This window comes from Leopardus geoffroyi, chromosome B1 (assembly GCF_018350155.1).
Source record: "Leopardus geoffroyi isolate Oge1 chromosome B1, O.geoffroyi_Oge1_pat1.0, whole genome shotgun sequence".
Classification (NCBI taxonomy): domain Eukaryota; kingdom Metazoa; phylum Chordata; class Mammalia; order Carnivora; family Felidae; genus Leopardus; species Leopardus geoffroyi.
In genome coordinates this window covers 160,650,316-160,671,590 of record NC_059327.1, presented here as the reverse complement: position 1 = coordinate 160,671,590, position 21,275 = coordinate 160,650,316, and the positions used below count along the sequence as shown (strand labels likewise).

At 36.0% G+C, this 21,275-nt stretch overlaps 1 protein-coding gene and 1 pseudogene across 10 annotated transcripts in view; one reads left to right on the top strand and one right to left on the bottom strand.

Annotated features, from left to right (window-relative positions):
- Positions 1 to 14,543, top strand: part of EXOC1 (exocyst complex component 1) — a 61,450-nt gene extending 46,907 nt beyond the window's left edge. For all 10 annotated transcript variants that reach the window (XM_045473997.1, XM_045473994.1, XM_045473990.1 and 7 more), the window contains 4 exons: positions 7,300 to 7,483; positions 9,313 to 9,512; positions 12,118 to 12,312; positions 14,143 to 14,543. In XM_045473997.1, coding sequence (XP_045329953.1) covers positions 7,300 to 7,483; positions 9,313 to 9,512; positions 12,118 to 12,312; positions 14,143 to 14,295 — 732 coding nt within the window. In that variant the 3' untranslated portion in view covers positions 14,296 to 14,543. The remainder of the gene's footprint in view (positions 1 to 7,299; positions 7,484 to 9,312; positions 9,513 to 12,117; positions 12,313 to 14,142) is intronic.
- LOC123583875 lies at positions 572 to 5,822 on the bottom strand (annotated as a pseudogene).
- Positions 14,544 to 21,275: the final 6,732 nt, after the last annotated feature.

Here is a 21,275-nt window from a genome sequence, read left to right as displayed (position 1 = left end):
GAAAATTAATAATTGGGTTATTTTAGTTGTTTAAATTTTTATTTAATTAGTTTTATTAGTTTACTAGTTTAACAGCTGTAATTAATAATCATATTGCTCTATTTTAAGAATACATTGTTCTTATAATAACTTCCAGTAATCATTATTTTCTTCCTTCTAGAAAAAAAGAAAAATTATTAGCTATATTTGTCTGCTAGGTTTTGGTAAGTTTGTAGGTATGAACTGGGCTGTGCCAGGTTCCAAAATAAAAGGTTCATTTTATTAATGTAGCTAATATGTAAAATTTGATGGCTATCATTTGAATATTTCTACTGTGTAACCTCTAAGATATATCCAGTTCTTGAATACCCATAAAATAATGGGAGATAAAAACATTAAGGGCAATTAAAATCCATATTATTCTTACACTTTTTAAAAATAATATTTATTGAGTTTTTAAAGTATGAAGGCAGTATGTATGTGTTCACTATAGAAACTTAAATGTCACCTCAATAGACTTTGTTAATCCTCTTTCCTTACCACATGATTTCACTTGGGATTTTAAATACTTTGAAATTTGACCACTTAAGGCTTATCCTCTTCCCTCTTCCACCTTCCCTAGAGGTGATGATAAACTTGGAGGTTCTGACCACAAGCTGAGAGCCAGAGGGAAAAGGAAGAGCTGCTGAAGACTAAGATAATGAGTCCTGTGTGACATAGCAGGAACACTAAGTCATGAGGACACTATGCATTTCCAGATTATGAAGGCTTTGTTGCTTTTATTAGTAAAATATAACTTTATCTACCATCTGTCAGTCCAACAGAACATAATTGTTAAAAGCCTAGGATGTAGTGTCAGGTAAATGTAGATGTGGGTTCAAATGAAGTACTTAGCACACTGCCTTGCACAGCAATAAGGCCTTACTAACTGATGGCTCATAATGGCGGTGGTGGTGCTCACGCTGCTGCCAGTGGTAGTAATTAATAATAGTTTATTAAAGAATGTTCATGTTATTCTCAAAACAGAGCAGTGGAGAAACAAAGCAAAATTAACTTAGACAAAGTTGCAAACTCAAATATTTTCTCATAAAATTGCATATATTTCTAAAGGATCTATCATTTGTTTTGTCACTATAGGGAAGGATAGTTCCTTCTGCCGCCTCTAATCTCTGTGTCTTATTTTAACTCCTGTCTTCTCAGTGTCTGGTGGATTGTGTGTACTCCATAAGTGTTCTATGCTTTGGTATCTGGGACAAGATAAGGACCTAAGGCAGACCTTGAATGGGTCTGTTTGTATTGAGCCAAAAGCACGAATGTCAGATGGCTGTAGAAAATGGGATAGCGCCTGTGTTTGGCTCTTCATTTGGTGGCCAAGATCAAAGTATCTGGTGTTCTTCAAAGAACAGGACTAAGAAAGCTAGCCTAGCCTGAACTAGAGCTAAAATAGGAAGTAAGTGACATATCAAGTACTACCAAGCTCGGCTCTGCGGTCCTATACATTCTTACCTGTGTTTAATTTGCTTTCCAGGATTCCTCACTTTAGTAATGCGGATTTGCGCCCTTAAACCTTTGAGAGTGATGTGATTTGGTTAAGTTGCCAAGAACAAAGCACAGATAAGCCTCACATGCTATGTGCCTCACATCAAAGTTATAGTCTTAATCACCGAGTAACCTCTGTGTCGAGTAATAAGCTGCAAGTAATGTGTACAATGAGCTTGAGAGAAATTTTATTTTTATAAGATTTAGTTCATTGATGGCTCTTTTTTTTATTTTACTTTTTTATTTTTTAAAATTTACATTCAAATTAGTTACCATATAGTGAAACAATGATTTCAGGAGTAGTTTCCTTAATGTCCCTTACCCATTTAGCCCATCCCCCCTCCCACAACCCCTCCAATAACCCTCAGTTTGTTCTTCATATTTATGAATCTCTTCTGTTTTGTCCCCCATCCCTGTTTTTATATTATTTTTGTTTCCCTTCCTTATGTTCATCTGTTTTGTCTCTTAATGTCCTCATATGAATGAAATCATATGATTTTTGTCTTTCTCTGACTAATTTCACTTAGCATAATACCCTCCAGTTCCATCCACGTAGTTGCAAATGACAAGATTTCATTCTTTTTGATTGCCGAGTAATACGCCATTGTATATATATACCACTTCTTCTTTATCCATTCATCCACCGATGGACATTTGGGTTCTTTCCATACTTTGGCTATTGTCGATAGTGCTGCTATAAACATGGGGGTGCATGTGTCCCTTCGAAACAGCACACCTGTATCCCGTGGATAAATGCCTAGTAGTGCAATTGCTGGGTCGTTAGGGGAGCTCTATTTTTAGTTTTTTGAGGAACCTCCATACTGTTTTCCAGAGTGGCTGCACCAGCTTGCATTGCCACCAACAATGCAAAAGAGATCCTCTTTCTCTGTGTCCTCGCCAACATGTGTTGTTGCCTGAGTTAATGTTTGCCACTCTGACAGGTGTGAGGTGGTATCTCATTGTGGTTTTGATTTGTATTTCCCTGATGATGAGTGATGTGGAGCATTTTTTCATGTGTCAGTTGGCCATCTGGATGTCTTCCTTGGAGAAGTGTCTATTCCTGTCTTTTGCCCATTTCTTCACTGGATTATTTGTTTTTTGGGTGTTGAGTTTGATAAGTTCTTTATAGATTTTGGATACTAACCCTTTATCTGATATGTCATTTGCAAATATCTTCTCCCATTCTGTCAGTTGCCTTTTAGTTTTGCTGATTGTTTCCTTCACTGTGCAGCTTTTTATTTTGATGAGGTCCCAGTAGTTCATTTTTGCATTGATGGCTCTTTTCTTAAATGAATGCATTGTTTCTATTCTACCAGTTACAAAGTCAGAAAAGACAAATGTCATTTAGAATATTTCCTTTTTTTTTTTTTAATGTTTATTTATTTTTGAGAGAGAGTGTGAGTAGGGAAGGGGCAGAGAGAAAGGGAGACACAGAATCCAAAGCAAGCTCCAGGTTCCGAGCTGTCATCACAGACCCTGTGGGGCTCGAACTCATGGACCGTGAGACCATGGCCTGAGCCGAAGTCAGACACTCAACCGACTGAGCCACCCAAGGCGCCCCTAGAATATTTCCTTTTAATATTTAAGTATATTCATGCTATAATTACATCCTATGCATTTTAATACCCCACTGGGCGCACCGGGGTTGCTCAGTTGGTTAAGCTCCAACTTCGGCTCAGGTCGTGATCTCACGGTTTATGATTTCGAGCCCCGCATCAGGCTCTGTGCTGACAGCTCAGAGCCTGGAACCTGCTTCTGATTCTGTGTCTCCCTCTCTCTCTGACCCTCCCTCACTCACGCGTGCTCTCTCTCTCTCTCTCTCTCTCTCTCTCTCTCCAGAAAATGAAAAAACATCTAAAAAAATTTAAGTGCCACACTAAACAAAAATCTTCATGCAGTTTAATAACAACCATAGACCAGCATTCTAAATTAGTGCTCATTGTGTACCAGATGCTGATCTAAGCACCTGGCACACATTATCTCATCTAATCCTCACAACCTCCCCGCTACATAAGGTAGATGCTCTGAGACGTTATGTTACTTTCTCCAGGTCAAGGTAATAGAGTTGGTATTCGTACCCAGACAGTCTGGTTCCAGTGCCTGCAGTCTTACACTACCCTCTCTACTGCATTCATTTTTACTCTTCAGCTTCAGCTGGGCCAGGCTACCACAATAGAGCTAGTATTACAGTAAAGCCAGTATTGCAACAAAGTGAATGCACATGAATTTTTTGGTTTCCCAGTACATATAAAACTTATTTTTACACTATAATGTAGTCTATTTAATGTTCAATGTCTAAAAAACAATATATATAATATAAAAATATCTTATTGCTAAAAATTGCTGACCATCATCTGAACTTTCAGTGAGTTGTCATCTTTTCTCTGATGGAAGGTCTCGACTCCAGGTTTATGGCTGCTAAGTGATCAGGGTGATGATTACTGAAGGCTGGGGTGGCTGTGGCAGTTTCTTAAAATAAGACAACAATGAAGTTTGCCCCATAAATCAACTCTTCTTTTCACAAACAATTTCTCTATAGCATGAGATGCTGTTTGATAACATTCTATCCACAGAACTTCTTTCAAAATTGGAGTCAGTCCTCTCAAACCCTGCCGCTGCTTTATCAACTAAGTTTATGTAAATTCTAAACTTAGTTCTAAACCTGTTGTTGTCATTTCAACAGTCTTCACAGCATCTTTAACAGAAGTATGTTCTATCCCAAGAAACCTCTTTCTTAATTCATCCATAAGAAGCAACTCCTCATCTATTAAAGTTTTCTCATGAGATTGTAGCAATTCAGCTACATCATCAGGCTCCACTTCTAGTTCTCTTGTTATTTCCACCCTATCTGCAGTTACTTCCTCCACTGAAGTCTTGAACCCTTCACAGTCATCCATGAGGGTAGAAGCATCTTCTTTCAAACTCCTGTTCATGTTGATGCTTTTGACCTCTTCCCATGAAACACAAATGTTCTTATTGGCATCTAGAATGGTGAATCCTCTTCAGAAGGTTTTTAATTTATTTTGCCCAGATTCATCAGATACAAAATCAAAAAAAAAATTTTTTTTTTTTAACGTTTATTTATTTTTGAGACAGAGAGAGACCAAGCATTAACGGGGAGGGTCAGAGAGAGGGAGACACAGAATCCAAAACAGGCTCCAGGCTCCGAGCTGTTAGCACAGAGCCCAACGTGGGGCTCGAACTCACGGACCGCGAGATCATGACCTGAGCTGAAGTCGGCTGCTTAACCGACTGAGCCACCCAGGCGCCCCCAAAATATTTTTCTTAAATAATAAAACTTGAAAGTTGAAATGATTCCTTGATCCATGGGCTGCAGAATGGATGTTGTGTCAGCAAACACATAAACACCATTAATCTCATTGTGCATCTCCATCAGAGCTCTTGGGTAACCAGGTGCGTTGTCATTGAGCAGTCATATTTTGAAAGGAATCTGTTTTCTGAATAGTAGGTCTCAACAGTGAGCTTAAAATAGTCCATAAATCATGTTGTAAACAGATGAGCTATCATCCAGGCTTTCTTATTCTATTTATGGAGCAGAAGCAGAATAAATTTGCATAATTCTCGAGGGCCCTACGATTTGGGGAATGGTAAATGGGCATTGGCTTCAACTTAAAGTCACCAACATTAGCCCCTAACAAGTGAGCCTGTCCCAAGGCTTTGAAGCCAGACATTGATGTCTCTGTACCTATGAAAGTCCTAAATGACATCTTCTCCCAAAATAAGACTGTTGTGTCTACACTGAAAATCTGTCGCTCAGTGTAGCCATTTTGATTAATGATCTTAGTGCGACCTTCTGGGTAACTTGCAGCTTCTACATCAGCACTTGCTGCCTCACCTTGCACTTTATGTTATGGAGACGGCTTCTTTCCTTAAACCTCATGAACCAACCTCTGCTAGCTTCACACTTTTCTTCTGCATCTTCCTCACCTCTCTCAACCTTCATAGAATTGAGAAGAGTTAGGTCCTTGCTCTGGATTAGGCTTTGGTTTAAGAGGATGTTGTGGCTGGCTTGATCTTCTATCCTGACCACTCAGATTTTTTCCATATCAGCAATAAGGCTAATTTGCTTTCTTACCATTTGTGTGTTCACTGGAGTAACACTTTTCATTTCCTTAAAAAACTTTTTCTTTGCATTCACAACTTGACTATTTAACGCAAAAGGCCTACCTTTCAGCGTGTCCTCTTTTGATATGCCTTCCTCACTAGGCTTAATCATTTTTAGTTGTTGATTTAAAGTGAGAAACATGTGGATTATTCCTTTCCCTTGAACACTTAGAGGCCATTATAGGGCTATTAAATGACCTCATGTCAATATTGTGTCTCAGAAAATAAAATTGTGTCTAGGCCTGAGGAGAGGGAGGGAGATGGAGGAATGGCTGGTTGGTAGAGTAGTCAGAATACACACATTTATTGATTAACTCTACCAGCTTATACGGACATGGTTTGTGGCAAGCCAAACAAAAGATCATGCATCACAGAAGATCCTTACAAATATAATAATAATGATCAAAAAAGCTTGAAATATTGCCAGTTACCAAAATGTGACACAGAGACGTGAAGTTAGCAAATGCTGTTGGAAAAAAGTGAAGCGCAATAGAATGGGTATGCCATAGTAATAAAGATAATATCAAATGGGTGACAGTGCTCCACAGGACTTTCTAATACTAATATCTGTATCCTGGAAGTAATTACTTTTCTAAGCCACATGTCATTTGATTTTCAAGTTATACCCCCAAAATCATTTATGAAATTTTAGGTAGAAGTAAAAATGATCTTATAGTATTTAGCAGTGTAATTCTTACTGTGAATATATCTAGATCCTCTGAGAAGTGCACAGAACTGTAATTGAATTTGTGGATCTTTTTGACCCAAATGTCTAGGTTTTGTCTATATGAGATATCCCTTTTTTACTTTGTCAACATCGCACACAAGCACTTTGCTGAAATAATTTTAGAGTAAGTAACTGATGGATACATGGAAAACTATATAGTATGTAAATCCGTAGTAGAAATGCCTGTTCTCCCTCTCTGTTCTCACACCCAGAAATTAAAGAACTGCTCTATCCAAACACAAAATTTAGGCTAATGAGAATTGGAAATGACTGTGGTTCTCAAACTTGGCCACATGGCCACCAACCAGAAATAACCTAGAGGAATCCTGTGTGTGCTCTGTTATCTAGTCTGCCCCAAGATAAACAATTGCCTTATACTTACCTTTCATGAATAACAGAATTGTTTATTGCTTGTTTTTCTTTGAACAAATAAATACTTGAGGTTCACAAGGTTTGATTGTATCTTGTTTTAAATAATTTGGATTTTTTTTCCTTGATGTTATTTTCTTAAAATATACGTACTTTTTTAAAATTTGAAGTTTTTATTTAAGTTCTAGTTAGGATACATTTACAGTAAAAGTGGTTTCAGGAGTAGAATTCAGTGATTCATCACTTAGATATAACACCCAGTGCTCATCACAACAAGTGTCCTCCTTAATACCCATCACCCATTTAGCCCATCCTCCGACCCACATACCTCCATCAACCCTCCGTTTGTTCTCTATAGTTAAGAGTCTCTTATGGTTTTAATTTATGAAAATAGTTTTTCTTGGTTATCCCTATCGTATTAATCTGTAATTAGTAAACATCCAAAATGTTCTAGGTACTAAATTATGTCCTGCCACTATGATATATACATTTGCTTATGACTATATGTTGTTTCTAAGCTGCCTGGCTCTTTCTCTCCCTTGCTTTCTGCCTAACATTAGAGTAATCAAATAAGGCAAATGGAAGAAGTAAAGATCTCAAAAAAGAGTAAAGTAGGAATTCTTCCATTTGTTGCTGAATTTGAAGAATTTGCTGGACTCGCGGAATCAATCTTTAAAAATGCTGAGCGTCGTGGAGATCTAGATAAAGCATATACCAAACTTATCAGAGGAGTATTTGTTAATGGTAAGCTTTTGTTATGTTCTAAAGAATTTTTTGGTTGGTTGTTTTCACTATTATGGTAATTCAAGTTGGAGGATAGATACGTTCATTTTCCATATTCTATAGTCTTTTTTAACTTTCTGAAAGTAATTATTTCTTGAACCTGAAAAATAAAACCCATTCATATTCATCAGGAACCACTTCTATTTTAGGGTTCATATGGGCTTATCACTATGCAAAATTGAAATTCCTTTTTTAATCCCCAAAAATGACCTTTTAAAAATTTTTAAAAATTAAAAATGAGATTTTACATTTGCATCTTAGCAAATGTCTGTGTAACCTTAAGCAAATCAATATACTTCTTTAGGCCTCAGTTTTCATTTCTGTCCCATAAGGTAGATTAATGCTAAAATACTATATAATTCACTGTCTTCCTGTAGTATCAGATCCCACAATTAAGTTACAGAAACAGTAGGATGTGCCATTTAGTTTCAGATAAATGATCTGATTGCATGTAGTCAGGAATTTTAAAAGCTGAAACAATTGACAGGAAGAGGAATCATCTTACCAATTACATATAACATTTTCGATGGGATCAGGTCAAGGGAAAGATGGATAAATTACATGATTGGATGTTTGTATGGTTGAGATTTCTTTTGAAATTCACAGTAGCTTTTCTTTGTCTGATTGTAAAGTAATACATGCTCATTACACACCCCCAAAAATAAAAAAACAAATTTTAAAAATCAAGAAGAAAATAATTTGTAATCTCATCAGGCAGAGATAACATTTAATTTTTATCCTTCCAAACTGTTTAATATTTCTCCTTCATATATATGTGTATGTTGAGTGTGTGTGTGTGTGTGTGTGTGTGTGTGTGTTCTTTAATATAACCTGCTACTCCATAATTCTAGTGCCTTTCCTTGTCAATTTATGTTATTACTATAATCATTTTCATGACCACATAGTATTCCATGTGTTATTATTTATCAAATCTCCTATTAATAAGCATTTAGTTTGTTTCTAATTTTTTGCATATATTTTTGTATTCTTGTCCAGTCATTTCCTTGGGGTAAATTACTGGAAATGGAATTACCAGGTCAAAAGGTTTGCATATATCTCAAGGCCTTTGCCAAATTGCCATACAGAAAGGTTAAACCAGTTTAGTGTTCTGAACGGTTGGTGAGAGTTTTCATCACATCTCATTAATGCTGGATATTAGTAGATATTATCAGTCTTTTTATTCTTTGTCGACCTAATAGGCTATAAATTGATTTTGTTTATGGTTGGGTTTTTTTTGTTTTTTTTTTTACCATGCAAGAGCTTTGAAATTTCATGTCAGATTTATTTATCTTTCCCTTTATGACTTCTAAGTTTTTGGACCATTCTTAAAAAGGTCATGCTATCACAAAAGTTTTTTTTTTTTTTTTTTTTTAGCTTTATTTTCCCTGGTACTTGTGATTGTATTTGTTTGTTTATTTGCTTTCTACATTTTTAAGTACTTGAGCAATTTAGAATTTCTTTGGCTGAAAATTGCAAATAGGAATCCAGATTTAGTGTATTTGAAATATTTGTATATATGCAAATGTGTATATATACACATTTATATACACAGACACACACACACACACACACACACACACACACACACACACATATATATGACTGTTTTAGAGTGATTTTTTAATTAGATTTAAGTGGATATGAAAACCCTTTAGTATATTTTATTAAGTCCAGAAATGTGCTTACTTCTTAAACTTACAAATGAAAAAAATCATGTAAATATTTTTATAGCTAAATATGGTCCTATTCATATCAAAATGTTATTATATTTTTTCTCTTTTTGATTTTAGTGGAGAAAGTAGCAAATGAAAGCCAGAAGACCCCCAGGGATGTAGTTATGATGGAAAACTTTCACCATATTTTTGCAACACTGTCTCGTTTGAAAATCTCATGTCTAGAAGCTGAAAAAAAAGAAGCCAAACAAAAATACACAGATCACCTTCAGTCTTATGTCATTTACTCTTTAGGACAACCTCTTGAAAAGCTAAATGTAAGTATATTTTCATTCGGTGAATTTTCCTGATTTTGAACCTGTGTATCATATATTTAGATATGAATAACACAAACATTCATAATAATTTGCTCATGTATTGATGCAAAAGGATAAGGAAGGAGGGACTCAGTTATCAAAGGTTCCAGTGTGCTAAGACACTATTAGGTGCTCTATACCTTATTTTAATTCTTGCGAAAAATGATCTGGGCTAAGGTAGCATCAACCCATTTTACAAATGAAGAAACTGAAAGTAAATAAACTTGCTTGAAGTCATAATAACTGGCAAGTAGCAAAGCTGGGGGAATGAACCCTAGATTAGGCTTTTCCATTGTACCAGGTTCTCTTTTTTCCTCATAAATGGCTCATCTCTAACCCTAGTTCAAATGAAGATTTTGAAAACTTTATCAAGATAAAAAGAAAACCAAAAATTGCTTTTTTCATTGCCTTTTTCTTTCACTTCCTTTTCTGAAGTGAGTCATTCTCCAGAGCATATTTGATTATTACAATTAAGAATGGATGGTTTTAGAGAACTTTACAATAGTGGAAACTTCAGTGGACCCTTCTAGATAACTTTGTCCACAATGTGATTAGTGCTCTTTCATAAGTTTTTAACTTGAAATTAGAGCCAAAATATATATATGTTGTCAACAACAAATGCTTAAAAGACATTTAATCAAATCCACAACCAATTCCTTCTAAAACTTAAGAACAGACAGATATTATTTCTCTAGGGTAAAAGGTCTTTCTCAGACCTAAAGTCTACTTGGTACTTAACTGCAACATTAGAACCATTCCCTTTTTTTTAAAAAAAAATTTTTTTTTTAACGTTTTTTTTATTTATGAGACAGGGAGAGACAGAGCATGAACGGGGGAGGGTCAGAGAGAGAGGGAGACACAGAATCGGAAACAGGCTCCAGGCTCTGAGCTGTCAGCACAGAGCCCGACGCGGGGCTCGAACTCACGGACCGCGAGAGCGTGACCTGAGCTGAAGTCGGACGCTTAACCGACTGAGCCACCCAGGTGCCCCAGAACCATTCCCTTTGAAATAAAATTTAAAGCAGAATCATTGCTAGATCCTTTAATATTTAACATTGTTACGGAAGCTCTAGCCAATGCGATAAGACCAGAAACATAAATAAAAGATATGGAAAGGAAAGTTAAGGTTATAATTACCTATATATAATAGGTTGAAATTACTGATCTATGATAAAGTAGCAGGATTTATAATAAGTGTATAAAAAAATAATTTATTTCTGGTATGTTATAACAAGCAATTAAAAGGTTATGGAGAAACGGGCACCTGGGTGGCTCAGTCAGTTCAGTGTGTGACTCTTGATTTTGGCTAAGGTCATGATATCACAGTTTATGAGATCAAGCCCTACATAGGGCTCTGCACTGCCAGCACAGGGGCTACCTGAGATTTTCTCTCCCCTCACCCCCGGTGCTTCCCTGCTTGCATGTGCACATGCACACACACAATCTCTCTCTCTCCTTGTCTCAAAATAAACAGATGAACTTAAAAAAAAAAAGTTTATGTAGAAACAAAATTTTTAAAAGCACCAGGAATAAATTTATCAAAAAAATTATTAGCAAAAGCATAATAATTTAATGAAAAACAAATAGTACTTGCCAAGAAAATTTTAGAGAAAAGTAACGAGAGGAGATTTGGCTTGTCAGCATTAAATCATATTGTACAGTATTCACATAAAGGCGTGTCAATCGATAAAACTGCGTATTTAAAAAACAAATATATTTCAAAGACGACCTGAAATGAATATTCGTAACAATACAATAGTCAGTATATTTAATATAAAATGCCTTTTTAAAATCAATAAGGAAAGCACTAAGATCCCAATGTATAAATGGGCAAGGGTTCTGAATATACTATAAAATATGAAAGCAGGTTAATTTCATTTATAGCCAAAGAGTCGTGAAATAAAACAACAAATAAACCTTTTCACTCATCAAAATGTAATTTCTTTAAATTGTGGTAATTCTGATGATTATGTGGTAAGTAGCAGTTTCATGTCCTATTGATAGAAATATAAATTGATTGAACTTGGAAGCAAATTATGTATTTGAAGAATCTTCAGAATACTTAAAATGATGCTCTTCAACTAAGGAATCATAGACCTTGAAATTTGTACTGGAAAGTAATCAGTATTGTGGGTAAATACTTTTGTATGAAAAATATTTATGACCACTCTGTGTACAATAAATTTCTTTTAATTGGAGTAGATTTTGCCAACTCTGAAAAAGTGAAAAATGTTAAATATCCAATACAGGAGCAATGAATAAATTGTAGTTCAGCCATTAGATAGAACATTATGCAGCTGTTAAAATTTATAGTTTGGAGAAAACAAAATATTAAATGGGAAATATAACATATAATATAACCTAATTTATATATTTACAAGAAAAGACTGGAAGGAAATCTAAAATGTTAACAGCGGTTATCTCTGAGTAGTGTGATACATTTTTAATATATTTTCTGAGTTTAATACAGTGAATAAATACTATTTTATAACGAGGGTTTTTTTTTTTTAATTTAAGTGGTAATAAAAGCAGTGCTTAGGCATTATTTCTTTTCATTTCCTTGAAGCATTTCTTTGAAGGTGTTGAAGCTCGTGTGGCACAGGGTATAAGAGAGGAGGAAGTAAGCTATCAACTTGCATTTAACAAACAAGAACTTCGTAAAGTCATTAAAGAGTATCCTGGAAAGGAAGTGAAAAAAGGTCTAGATAACCTCTACAAAAAGGTTGATAAACATTTATGTGAAGAGGAGAACTTACTTCAGGTACGCTTAGTTCCTTTAACCATCCTAGATTGCACATCTTTACATATATTGCTTTTCTCCAGGAGTCATCTAGAAAGGCTACAGATTTTCTATTTTAGTGCAGGAGGAAAGTTCCATAAATTATAGGCCAGATTAATGAGTTGTGAGGAAGAAAGGAACAACATTGATAATATAAGTTTATATGGCTATTCCTGTTTATCTTATATTTCTGCTTTATTGTTTTGAGACATTAGTTGTTTTGCTTAGGGCTGTGGGTTTTTTTGAGGTTTTTGTTTGTTTGTTTTTTAGATTTGAGGAAGGAATGGAATAGAGCATAGTACAGCGGAGTGATGCTGAGCATGGGGGCCAGAGTTAGAAATGCAGCTCCAGATTAAGTTGTATGACTTTAGGCAAGTTGCTTAACCTCTCTGAGCCTCAATTTTCTTATTTGAAAAGTGGAAATAATACCTCCCTCATATAGTGGACACTACTATTATTGTCATTGCCATTTTACAGATGAGAAAATCAAAAGCTTAGGGAGGTGGAGTAACATGACCAAGATCTCATAGCTAACGGATGGTAGAGCTAGATTTAAACCCCAAATTGAGCCATTTTTCTTAAACCATACTGAAAGACCCAGACGTGAGTGAGAATAATTCAGATTTCAACATCATCAAAGGCTTCATGAGGGTTATTGCATTTGTGTCAGCCTCTGAAATTCAGGTAGGTACAGATAAAACAAAAGGAGTGACATTCCAGGTGGAAGAAATACCATGAGCTAAAAGATGTAAAGCCAAAAGTGTAATACTCTTTAGCAAATAGACTTAAGGTGACAGGAATTTAGTATTTATGATGTTTAGGGTTTATGAGGAAAAATCCTGGAAGAATACTGTCTGTTGGATAGTGATGATGGTCATAGTACCCACCCTCACCAGCTAGTCGTGAGATGTAAATAGGATGATACATATGTAAAGCCTTTGTACTGTGCTGATACACAGTAAGCATCAATAAATGTAACCTGTTATGGTTGCCTGGGTGGCTCAGTCATTGAAGAATCCCACTCTTGATATCGGCTCAGGTTGTAATTTTGTGGTTATGAGATTGAGCCCTACCTTGGGCTCTGTGCTGAGCATGGATTCTGCTAGAGATTCTCTCACTCCATCTCTCTCTGTCCCTCCCCTGCTCACACTCTCTCTTTCAGAAAAAAAATAAACATTGAAAAAATAAATAAATGTAACCTGTTAGTATTAGCTAATATGTCAATGTAAAATCAGATTCTGCCTTGATAGGTGTCTACATAGTTATTCCCACTGCTAAATCATAAATCCCCGGATTGCAGATAATCCATCTTGGTGTCCTTCATAGCATCAAGCAATGTTTTGTATCATCAATTTTAGCTAAAGAACTTTTTAAACTTTCATCTGAAATGAAATTTAAGCATTAACTGTTGCATTCCATTTAATTACTAGTCTTAGTTCCATATATAATTGTGTAAATACACATCTGTATTGGATATTGTAGTAGATATAATAATGGCTAGAATGTAATGAGTGCTTGCTATGTCAAACATGTTCTAAGCACTTTACATACATGCACTCATTTAATCCTCACAAGAAACTTATGAGGAAGGTATCATTGTTACTACCCTGGCTTACAGATGAGGAGCTTGAGGCACAAGGTAGTGATTCAACATAATCAGGGTCACATATGTTCTAAGTCTAAGGAGCCAGGGTGCATGTTCTTAACCATTACACTGCTAAATTCTTAGAATATGTCTTGACATTATTTCTACTTAACTTGATTATATATTTCCATTCATAATTTAGTAACTTATTTTCATTTTTATAATAGGTGGTGTGGCACTCTATGCAAGATGAATTTATACGCCAGTATAAGCACTTTGAAGGTTTGATAGCTCGCTGTTATCCTGGATCTGGCGTTACGATGGAATTCACCATTCAGGACATTCTAGATTATTGTTCCAGCATTGCACAGTCCCACTAAAACAGAAGAGATAGATGAAAGAAGTGTCTACTATTGTGTGTGTGTGTGTGTGTGTGTGTGTGTGTGTGTGTGTGTGTGTATGGAAAGAAAAGATTTAGGTGCTAGGTTGCCCCTGCTGCTTTAAGCCAACAGACTGGATAGGAGGAGTGGGTATATGCAACTTCCCTTACCTGTGTAACTAATAACATGAGACTTCCCTGTTACAGGTGGTCACTTGGCCATATGTGCTAACAGGGGCATGTGAAAGGCAAATTAAGTGTCCCAGAAAGTGAAAGATAAATGAAAAAAACACTGGGTACACCAGACTATTCAAAATTATCAAGTAACTGTCTTGAGAACCCAGACTTGAACTTTATGTATTATTAAATGTCAGGTAAATGGGTAATACCATACTACAAATATTCAAGAACAAAAGTACCAATTTATGTAGCAGTTTTATTTACACAGTAGGTTGTGTACTAACTTAAAGCATTTCTCTCATCATAAAATGCCTTTAGCATTCTTCTGTAACTGAACAGAAAGTTTTCTTTTATTGCCTAGTTTCTTGTATTTGAGAATAGTTATCCTGTGTGTAATGCATTGAAAGTTCTTCAGTTTTCACCAATTCACTATTGCTTTCAAATCATGTAACTACTAAAATATTGTACAGAATTTTTCCCTCTGTCTAACTAATGTGTATATGGACAGGGATCTTGTGATGATCAGTTGTAGACTTAGATTTTGAGGATTATGTGACTCTGTGTAGCAATGAATCTGAAATAAAGACATTTTCAAAAAAAATTTTTTTCAGAAAAGTTAAAATTTGGTAATATCATTCTTAGATCTGTTAATTGCTATTTTTTGTATAAAAGCAAATTCTTATAAAATCAGTAAACAAAAATTACATGTTCATTTACCATAAAACACTTAAGAGTATAATAAGAAAAATAAAACCATTTATAATAGCATCAAAAATATTTAGTATTTAGGACTAAATCTAACAAACCATTGTACTATTAACTGAAACGTATCTTCTCAGAATTCCTATGTGGAACCCCTAATCAGCATCCCCTCCCCGCCGCCAGAATCTGACTGCATTAGAAATAAGGCTTCAAGGAGAGAGATTAAGGTTAAATGGGGTCATAAGTATAGCGCCCTGATCCAGTAGAAATCGTACCCTTGTAAGAAGCCACCAGGGCTCTTTGCCATGTGAGGACACAGCAGGAAGGCAGCCATCTGCAGGCCGGAAAGAGAGCTCATGAGAACCCAACCATGCCAGCACCCTGATCTTGGACTTCCAGCCTCCAAAACTGAGAAAATAAAGTTCTGTTAGTTAACCCACTCAGTCTATGGTATTTTATTATAGCAGCACAAGATGTATAAGATCTTTATGAAGAAAATTATAAAACTATTGAAAGATATTAAAGAAGGCCTACGTAAGTGGAGGAATATTTCATGTGTCCGTGTAAGAACACATAACATAGTAGAAATGGCAGTTATCCTCAAATGTAAGGATTCAGTACAGATTTCCAATATTCTAGCCCTGTGCCTAACAAGCTTGAAAGTCGCCTCTCCAGTCTAACAAGTGAAAAGCTGAACAAACTGAAAAATCAACTCTTCTTAGATCTGTAAGAGAAGTGAGGTCACAAAGAAAACCACTACTACAATTAGAGAGATCCAACAGTAGAACTTATTGGAGCAGAAACCCACAAGCTGAAACCCACAGGAACCAGTGCCCAGATAGGGAAAACTGAACTGTAATTAACAATTTGCTTGAGACTGAGTGTGGGTTAAGTCTGAGAAATAAAAATTCCAGGCATCCAGTCCTTGGGAGTCCCTCAGATATTTGTGAGTTTTACATCCCATAGTTCTGCTAGGTTCTCACAGTGAATATCAGAGAAAAATCCCCCTGTGCTTCTGGCAGGGAGGACCTGGGAGAAGGAAATATCCAACTCCAGCTGGCTTAGCCTTGTACATGGAGCAAGGGAAATACCCATCTTCAGTCCACTCTAGTCATCCTTTCCCACACAAAGGGGGAAGGAGGACTGAAAATCGCAGGTAAAGTTCATAGTCTGGTTGTACAGGCTCACTGAAAGACTGAGACCTATTCATAGGACTATAGAACAGTCCTCCCCTCCCCACCGCCAACACCTCACCACCACATTACTAACGGCCTGTTTACAGCAGTTCCTTTTACCCAGTACATCACATCTGGCTATCAAGGAAAAAATTACAAGACACATTCAAGGCAAAAAAAAAAACAAAAACAAAAACAACAACAACAGTTTGACAACATAGAGCAAACATCAGAGCAAGACTCAGATACGACAGGGTTGTTGGAATTATCAGACCAGCAATTTGAAACAACTATAATTAAGATGCTGAGTGCTCTAATGGGTAAGATAGAGAGCATGCCAGAATAGATGGGCAACATATGCAGCGATGGAAATTCCAAAAAAAAAAACAAAGGAAATCCTAATGATCAAAACACTGTAACAGAAATGAAGAATGCCCTTGATGAGCGTATTAGTGGACTGGACACAACTAAGGAATCTCTGAGCTTGAGAATGGTCTCAGTAGAAACTTCCAAAGCCAAACATAAAGAGAATAGAGACTAGAAGGGGGAAAAAACAACAAAAACCTAGAATACCCAAAGACTGGGACAATTACAAAAGGTATAATGTGCATGTAATGGGAATACCAGAAGAAGAGAGAAAGGTGTCTCAGACTTCAAGTCTGGAGTTCTCTCTTGTCCAGCAAGAGAACGGACGCAGAATTAAATGCGAGAGAGGCTAATATCCAGGAAGAGACAAGAGTAAGGGTCATTGCTCCATTTTTATTAGGATCAGAAGGCTTACAAATGTGATGGACATGCAGAAAGAGACAGTGAAACAGTGAACATTAAATCGTATGTGAGAGAAAGGGAGTTTTGAAGATATCCAGTGTTAGGAGTTTGGGTCAAAAGAAAACAAAATCCCTGCACTGAGCAGATGACTGTTTACAGCAGGCATGAGGGGCCTCACATATTTATCTTAACTTGCCTGGGGGATAAGACATATGGAACATGCTACCTCAGGGTCAACAAGGCACCTTTCTTTTGCTAATTAGCTCCCCTCTGGGCAATTTCACCCTGCTCCCAGGGGTCTATAGCCCTGTTTACCTATTTACCTATTCTAGACATCCAACCTATGGAAGTGGCTTTTTACTTTTGTACTATGCTGGGGGCACTTTGGCCCTGTTTACCTAATCTTGGATGCTTTCATCCTAAACCTTGTTAACCCATTGGTGCAAGCTCAGATATTTCCTAAACTTATTCCCCACAGAAAGGAAGAGAAGAAATATTTGAAACAATAATGATTGAGAAATCCCCTGAGTTAGTGACCAACACCAAACTTGTCCACTGATCCAGGAAGCTGTTCCAGAAAACAAGAGCAGGATGAATGCCCAAAAAGCTACACCTACACATATCATTATCAAGCCATAGAAAATCAAAGATTAAAAAAAAAAAATCCCGAAAGAAGAAGAGGAAAACAAAGACCTCACTTCTTGGAGAACAAGGACAAGAATTACATTTGACGTCTCAGAAACCAAGTGAGCAAGAAGAGAGTGGAGTGAAATATTTGAAGTATTGAGAGAAAAAACCCACCAACCTAGAATTCTATATCCTGGGAAATTATCCTTCAAGGGTAGTGAAGGAGAGAGAAAGACTTTCTCAAATGAGCAAAAATTGAGGGAATTTGTTGCTAGTACACTTGCCTTGCAACAAATATTAAAAGAACTTCTTTAGAAGGAAAATGATAGAGGTCAGAAACTCAGATCTACATAAACAGAGAGCACCAGAGGAGGAATAAGTGAATGTAAAATAAAAACTTTTATTTTTCTTGTTCTTAATTGATCTAAGAGTTTGTTCCAAATAATAATAGCAACAACGTATTCAATTATTTATGTGTGTGTGTGTGTGTGTGTGTATGTGTGTGTGTGCTTATGTATTTTATGTATAAGTGAAATGAATGATCGCAATGATACAAACAATGAGAGGAATTAGGATTATTTTGTTTTTATAAAGTACTCTTCCTATCCCTGAAGTGGTATAGGGTGATTTGAAAGATTTGGATTAGTTGTAAATATATATTGTGAACTCGAGGGCAACCACCTGGAAAAGTTTAAAAAGAAGTGTAATTAATATCCTAAGAAAGGAGAGAAAATGGAATCATCTAAAATGCTCAGTTAAAACCACAAAAGACAAAAAAAAAAAAAAAAAAAAGACAAAACTAGGAACAATGAACAAGTGCAACAATTAGAAAACAGTAACAAATATTGTAGCTACTTATTCAACTATATTAAAAATTATCTTAAATGTCAATGGTTTAAATGCACTAATTGAAAGAGAGATTGCCAGAGTGGATCAAAAAATAAGACCCAACAGGGGCGCCTGGGTGGCTCAGTCAGTTGAGCGTCCAACTTCTGCTCAGGTCATGATTTCATGGTCCGTGAGTTCGAGCCCCGCGTCGGGCTCTGTGCTGCCAGCTCAGAGCCTGGAGCCTGTTTCAGATTCTGTGTCTCCCTCTCTCTCTGACCCTCCCCCGTTCATGCTCTGTCTCTCGCTGTCTCAAAAATAAATAAACGTTAAAAAAAAACAATTAAAAAAAAAAATAAGACCCAACTACAGGCCTACCTTGTTTTATTGCTTCTTGCTTTATTGTGCATTGTTCCAACAGCGTTTCCTCACTCCATGTTTCTGTGCACATCTTGGTAATCCTTGCAGTATTTCAAACATTTTCTTTTTCTTTTTTAAATTTATTTATTTATTTGTTTATTTATTTTAATTTGAGAGACTGAGAGCACTAGCAGGTGAGGGACAGAGAAAGAGAGAGAGAGAGAATCCCAAACAAGCTCAGCACTGTTAGCACAGAGCCCAACGCAGGGCTCAATCCCACAAACTGTGAGATCATGACCTGAGCTAAAACCAAGAGCCAGTTGCTCAACCAACTGAGCAACCCAGGCACCCCTCAAACCTTTTCATTATTGTAATATTTCTTACAGTGATCTGTAATCAGTGATTACAACTTGCTGTTGGCTTAGATAATGGTTAGCATTTTTTAGTAATAAAGTATTCTTTAATTAAGGTATATCCATTATTTTTTTAGACATAATGTTATTGCATACTTAATAAACTACAGAGGGGTGTAAACATAACTTTTATATGCACTGGGAAACCAAAAATTTCATTTGACACATTTTATTGTGATATTTGTTTTATTGCAGTGACCTCAAAAAAACCTGCAATTATCTCCAAGGTATGCCTATCTGTGTTGGCTGTAATAAACCCACTTTAAATATAAAGACACATATAGATTAAAAGTAAGTGGATGAAAAGGATGCCTGTCTGCCTCAGTTGGTGGATCATGTGACTCTTGGTCTTGGGGTTGTGAGTTCAAGCCCCACGTTGGGTGTATAGATTACTTTAAAATAAAATCTTAAAAAAATAAAAGTAAGTGGATGAAGATATACCATGCTAACATTAATCAAGGCAGGAGTAAATATATTAATTTCGGACAGCGGACTGCAGAGTAAGGAAAGTTATCAGGGATAATGAAGGGAATTATATAATGACAAGTCAATTCTCCAACAAGACATAAAAATCCTTAACATGTATACAGCTAACAACGGACCATTAAAATTCATGAGGCAAAAACTGATGGAACTGCAAGGAGAAATAGACGAATCAACCATTATAGTTGGAGACCTAAATCCACCTCTAAAAAAATAAAATATAAAAATAAACCCACCTCCTTAAAAAATGGACAGATTGGGACACATGGGTGGTTCAGTCAGTTGAGTGTCTGACTCTTGATTTCAGCTTAGGTTATGATCTCGTGGTTATAGGATCAGGTCCCACACCAGACTCCACACAGAATAGAGCCTGCTTAAGATTCTCCTTCCTTCCCCCCCAATTACACTCTTTCTCTCTCTCAAATTAAAACAAAAAACAAACAAACAAGAAATGGACAGATCCAACAGGCAGAAGAAAATCAGCAAGGACATAACTGAACTCAACAACATCATCAATCAGTTGGACATAATGGACATCTTTAGACTGCTTCAGCAGTAGCAGAATACACATTTTTCTCAAGGTAATATGAAACATTCACCAAGATAGACCACCTTCCAGACCATAAAGTGTACCTTGATAAATTTTTAAAACTAGAAATTATATAGTGCCCACTCTCAGAACACAGTGAAATTAAACTAAAAATCAGTAACAGAAAGATAGGAAAATCTTAAAATACTTGGAGATGAAAAATTCAATGCAATTCCAGTCAACCTCACAATTCTTTCAGTTTGGTTTTATTTCTATGGGAACTGACAAGGTGTTTATAAAATGAAAGAAAAATTTATATAAAATTTATGGCAAAAGAAAAGCTAATGGCCAAGATGCTCCTGAAGAGTGAAGTAGAGTTTCCATACCAATAATTATAATTAAAGCAGGATTGTTATTGGTGCAAAAATAAATCGACCAGTGGAACAAAACTTGAGAGTCCAGGAACAGACCCACATAAATATGGATCTTTACCACACATGTGCCATGGAAAATCAGCGGGGAAAGGATAAATTTGGAGTAAATGGTTCTGGGACAGGTTATCCATAAGAGAAAATGTAGGAATTAGCCCTTACCTCACACCATGTACAAAATGAATTTCACATGGATTTAATTCCTAAATGTGGTAGGCAAAAACATAGAATTTTTAGAAGACAGCATAAGAGAATATCTGTTTTACCTCAGGATGAAGGTTTTGTTAAATAAGCAAATGGCAAATCATAAAGGAAAAAAAGTAATAATTTTGACTTCATTAAATTTAGGAACTTACATTCAACTTTTGATGAAAGTGAAACAACAAACCACAAATAGAGACAATAACTACAACATGTTTAACAACAGCCAAAACTAAAAAAACAAAAAACAAAAAAACATAAATCCATTAAAAAAAAAAAAGACAAAG